Genomic DNA, 4536 nt, shown 5'->3' with positions numbered 1-4536 from the left:
CAGAAAGGAATGAAACAAATAAGGGCAATATTGTTTCTTATATTAAGTGAGCCACAGAGCCACTTGCAGGTCTGGAGCTGCAGGTTCACAGCCTTGATGTAGCAGATCAAACCTGTAATCCTATCTCTCTTCAGCTGAAGCTAAAATGCTACATCTTCATTTTTAATTGACCTTTAATTAACAGATGTTTTGATGTTCCTTTTGAACATCAACACATTTGCCTTAGGAAAATGCTCTCTTGTCTTTCTTTTGTTAAAGGTAAAAAATAAATAAAATTGGTTAAAAGCACCAGTTAGATATGGTAAATAACAATAATAATAATTTAGTGTTATCTCTTCAGTTCAGGGGCCCAGAGCAGTTTTACAGGGACACTGGGAAACTGTCAAAGTAGAAACATGCAAATGGTTTTCTCCAAATCTACATTTCTCAAATGTGTTTAATGAAATATCTCTCTGTCGCTGCAGATTTGTTCTGTGGGACATGTTCAAGTTAAATGGATCAGGTGTCTCCAACTTTGATGATAGGAAATTATTTCTTTGATGCCTACCGCATGATGCCTACAGACCAGAATCCCCAGGAAAAACCAGACTGATCCATGAGATAGTCATCAATTAAATTATATTAATGACGTCATCCTTTTTTTCCACAGACCTCCAACAGCCAAGTGTCTCCAATGAGGAGGAAGATTTTGCCATCCAACAAGTCTGGAGCCTGGCAAGTAGGTCCAATCAGGACCAGAAAGAAGGAGAACATCAGTGGACTGAAGAGGAACAGATGGAACCAGAACCTAAATGGATTAAAATAGAAGAGGAGGAACCAGAACCTACACTGTTCAAACATGAGGAAATAGAATATCCACTAACATATGTAAGAAAAGAGGAGCTAGATTCTTCAGTGCTTCAACATGAACAACAGCCACCAGAACATTTACCATCTGGACAGGACCAGAAGGACCTCTGCAGCAGTCAGGAGGGAGAGCAGCTTGTCCAGAAGCAGTTTGTTGCTTTGATTGAGACTTCTACTCTTCAGGGAGATGATATGAATGAAGAAGAGACAAGAACAGAGCAGCTTTCCCTTCATATCTCTCCAGTGGTTGAGAGCAAAGATCAGGAAGGAAGCAGCTGCTCTGTGTCAGAGAGTCAGTCTGATACTGGCACAAAGAAAAGACCTTTCAAATGTGACATTTGTGGGAAATGTTACACACAAAAGTGTAACTTGAAAATCCATTACAGAACCCACACTGGTGAGAGACCTTTTTCATGTGAAACATGCGGGAAAAGTTTCTCTGTAATGAAAGATTTAAATTGTCACAAGAGAATTCATACAGGTGAGAAACCTTTTTCATGTCAGTCATGCGGAAGGAGTTTCTCTCAAGTTAGTACTTTAAATCTCCACAAGAAAATTCATACAGGTGAGAAGCCTTTTCCATGCGAATCATGTGGAAAAAGTTTCCGTGCAATTAGTCACTTAAATGTTCACAAGAGAATTCATACAGGTGAGAGGCCTTTTTCATGCGAATCATGCGGAAGAAGTTTTTCGCGAATGAGTCACTTAAATCGTCACAAGAAAACTCATACAACTGTGAAGCTTTTTTCATGCCAGTCTTGTGAAAAAAGCTTCTATCGAAAGAATAATTTGAGCAATCACATGAAAACCCATACAGGTCAGGGGCCACTTTGAAGCCAAACCTGTAAAAATAAAGTGTTCTTTGTAATTGATTACTTAATTATTCTCATTAGAACCCACATTCAGAAGCTGGGTTTTTCACATGAAATATGGAAAAAAAAAGTGTTCTTTTATGCTGGTAAACTGAATTTCCACATAGATTTACTATAAGAAATATTAAACCCTTTCTTGTATTGTTTTCACTTTGCAAAATGCATTAGACCTTCAACTGTTTTTGGTTGTCCATTTATGGATTTTCTTTTTTATTGTGGTGCATATCTATGAAATTTGTTAAGGTATATTTAGAATATTCAAAACCAGTTCAACTGGTTTTGTAAGTGTAAATATTGAGGCGCCATGTTACTTAACATGCCACTGATTGACTTTTACAAAGTAGCCAATCAGGACGCTTTCAGAATCCTGAATCCTCCTCAAAATTTGACTTTCAGATGTAAATCTGTTTGTCATGAATAACATACCAACTTTTTATGCTTTACTGAATAATTTCATGTATCAATTTATGTGCCGCTTGGATGTATCAAAGAACTTGACAAAAAACCTCTGACAGCTACAACATATATTAGATATATTTCTAACTTTTTAACAGTTGGAATAATTATCTGCTTTGTGACGTGTCGTTTTTTACTTGAAATGTGTATTTAATTTTTGTCTAAATGGTATGGACTACCTTTTGTTTCGAAATAAAAACTTGTGAATTAATACGAAGTTGTTTTACCCCGAAGGGCTACATAGTGGCGCAGGTGGTAGAGCTGTTGCCTTGCAGCAAGAAGGTCCTGGGTTTGATTCATGCCTGGGGTCTTTCTGCATGGAGTTTGCATGTTCTCCCTGTGCATGCTGGGTTCTCTCCAGCTTCCTCCAAAAACATGACTGTCAGGTTAATTCGCCTCTCCATATTCTTCCTAGGTGTGAGTGTGCATGGTTGTGTGTCCTGTCTGTCTCTGTGTTGCAACAGACTGGCAACCTGTCCAGGGTGACCCTGCCTCTCACCTGGAACATTGGCTGGAGATCGGCACCAGCACCCCTCCCAACCCTACCAAGGGACAAGGGTGTACAGAAAATGGATGGATGGATGTTTTTCCCTGTTTATCGCCTGTCCACACTCCAGTTCAGTAGGTGGCGGTATTGCACCAAATTTCCTTCTTTGCCAACCAACAAAAAAAAAAAACATTGAAGAAGAATAAGCTCGCATGTGGGCGTCCTGGGATTACTTTGAAGCTGGCAGATTGGGCCAGACTCCTGTGAAGGAGGTTGAGAGCATTGGTGGCGGTAAGACACAGCCGGGCTGTGAATGGTGGAAAGATGTCAGAGGGAAATGATGTATCAGGAAGTGATGTGGAAATGGATGAGGATTGTGATGGCAGGGAAAATGAAGGGATATGGTATACTCAAAAAGCTGTGTGCAAACACAAAAAATCAAAACAACAAACAGAGTCTTCTGTTTCTGAGGTTGAAGGAGAAACAGTTGTGATGACAGAATTTAAAATAGTTGTGAAATCGGTCAAAGAGGGTGTGTCCTTTGGTAAGTGGAATCCAATTTAACTTACTAAAGAAATCAACTCATTTGTTGGAAAAGTGAAATATGTTAAAATGTTGAGAGATGGATCTTTATTGATCATTTGTAATGATGTTAAACAAAAAGAAAGGGCACTGAATATTAAAAACATCCTAGGTGAGAATGTGAAGTGGAGAATGCTAGATAACAGGAAATATGTGCGTGGCGTTATTTCAGGTATTTCTCCTTATGTGCCAGTTGATGACATTAAATCTAATGTCAGGAGGGAAAGTAGTTGAAGTCAAACGGTTAAAAAGAAACAAAAATGGAGAAAGGAGTGATGGTTTTTCTATCTTGATAAAAGGTTGAAGAAAAAACTCTACCAGACAAAGTTTTTGTGGGATATATGAGTTAAGATGTTCAACCATTTATTCCTCCGCCACTGTCGTGTTTTAAATGTCAACAGTTTGGACATGTTGCGGCAGCATGCAAGGGGAAGCAGAAATGTGGGAGTTGTGCTGGGGATCATGAGTATGGGAAATGTGAGGAAGGAGCTCCTTTGAAATGTAATTGTGGAGGTGGGCATAGTTCAGGTTTCAGGGGATGAGTAGCTTGTAAAAGAGCTGAGGAAGTACAGAAAATTAAAATCACTACTGGGACCACTTATGCAGAAACAGCTAAAAAAGTACCTGTTCAGCCAGTAATGCAACCAAAGAAAATGACAGGGGTAGAAGAAGGAAGATCAGATTGTCTGGAATGCAGCAAGATCAAAGATGACACTTTACTCAAGACGAAAGAGGATTGTGTTCTATTCATGGTGGAGGTTATAAATTGAACTGCTCAAACAAAGGAAAACAGAAAAAATTCAAATAATTGTGAAGGCAGCTCAAAAATATCTTGATTTTAAGAATGTCAGCTGGGAATCAATTGAGGAAAAACTGAATGAGACGCAATCTTCTCAACGTCAGTCATGCAGTGGTGGCCCTTCTCTATGTTAGTTATAGTCCAGTGGAATGCAAGAAGTCTCATTAGTAATGGTCTAGACTCTAGAGGTTAAGAAATACATTTCTGATTTGATAATTAAACCTCATCTGATCTGCATTCAAGAAACTTGGCTTAAGCCCCAATTGGATTTTATTAATCCTGGATATATATCAATTAGAAATGATAGAAAGGAAAGACAAGGTGGGGCAGTGGCAACTTTTGTGCAAGATGGTTTAAGATATAAAGTGGAATCAATAGGGCAGAATTATGAATCAATGGTAATTAAGATTTGGATAGGAAATGGTCAGATTTCAGTGATTAATCTGTATAATTCTAGCAAGAAATTGACCATTCAAGATTTTAATGATGTAAAT

The 4536-nt window shown here is 38.5% G+C and overlaps 2 protein-coding genes and 1 long non-coding RNA gene across 3 annotated transcripts in view; 2 read left to right on the top strand and 1 right to left on the bottom strand.

Annotated features, from left to right (window-relative positions):
• Positions 1 to 1316, bottom strand: part of LOC106936318 (uncharacterized) — a 12877-nt gene extending 11561 nt beyond the window's left edge. The window contains exon 1 of the long non-coding RNA XR_001422108.1: positions 1253 to 1316. This is a non-coding gene — a long non-coding RNA (uncharacterized LOC106936318). The remainder of the gene's footprint in view (positions 1 to 1252) is intronic.
• LOC106936315 (zinc finger protein 70-like) overlaps positions 1 to 4536 on the top strand; it is a 107447-nt gene that overhangs the window by 69091 nt on the left and 33820 nt on the right. The gene's annotated exons all lie outside the window — the stretch shown is intronic.
• The window catches only part of LOC106936317 (zinc finger protein 569-like), an 88344-nt gene that overhangs the window by 57947 nt on the left and 25861 nt on the right, over positions 1 to 4536 (top strand). Inside the window, exon 2 of the mRNA XM_015017217.1 lies at positions 650 to 886. Within this exon, the coding sequence (XP_014872703.1) occupies positions 650 to 886 (237 nt within the window). The remainder of the gene's footprint in view (positions 1 to 649; positions 887 to 4536) is intronic.

The sequence above is a fragment of the Poecilia latipinna genome, unplaced genomic scaffold (assembly GCF_001443285.1).
Source record: "Poecilia latipinna isolate Pla-1442-1.1 unplaced genomic scaffold, P_latipinna-1.0 Scaffold2116, whole genome shotgun sequence".
Lineage (NCBI taxonomy): Eukaryota > Metazoa > Chordata > Actinopteri > Cyprinodontiformes > Poeciliidae > Poecilia > Poecilia latipinna.
This window is presented reverse-complemented; position numbering and strand designations above follow the sequence as displayed.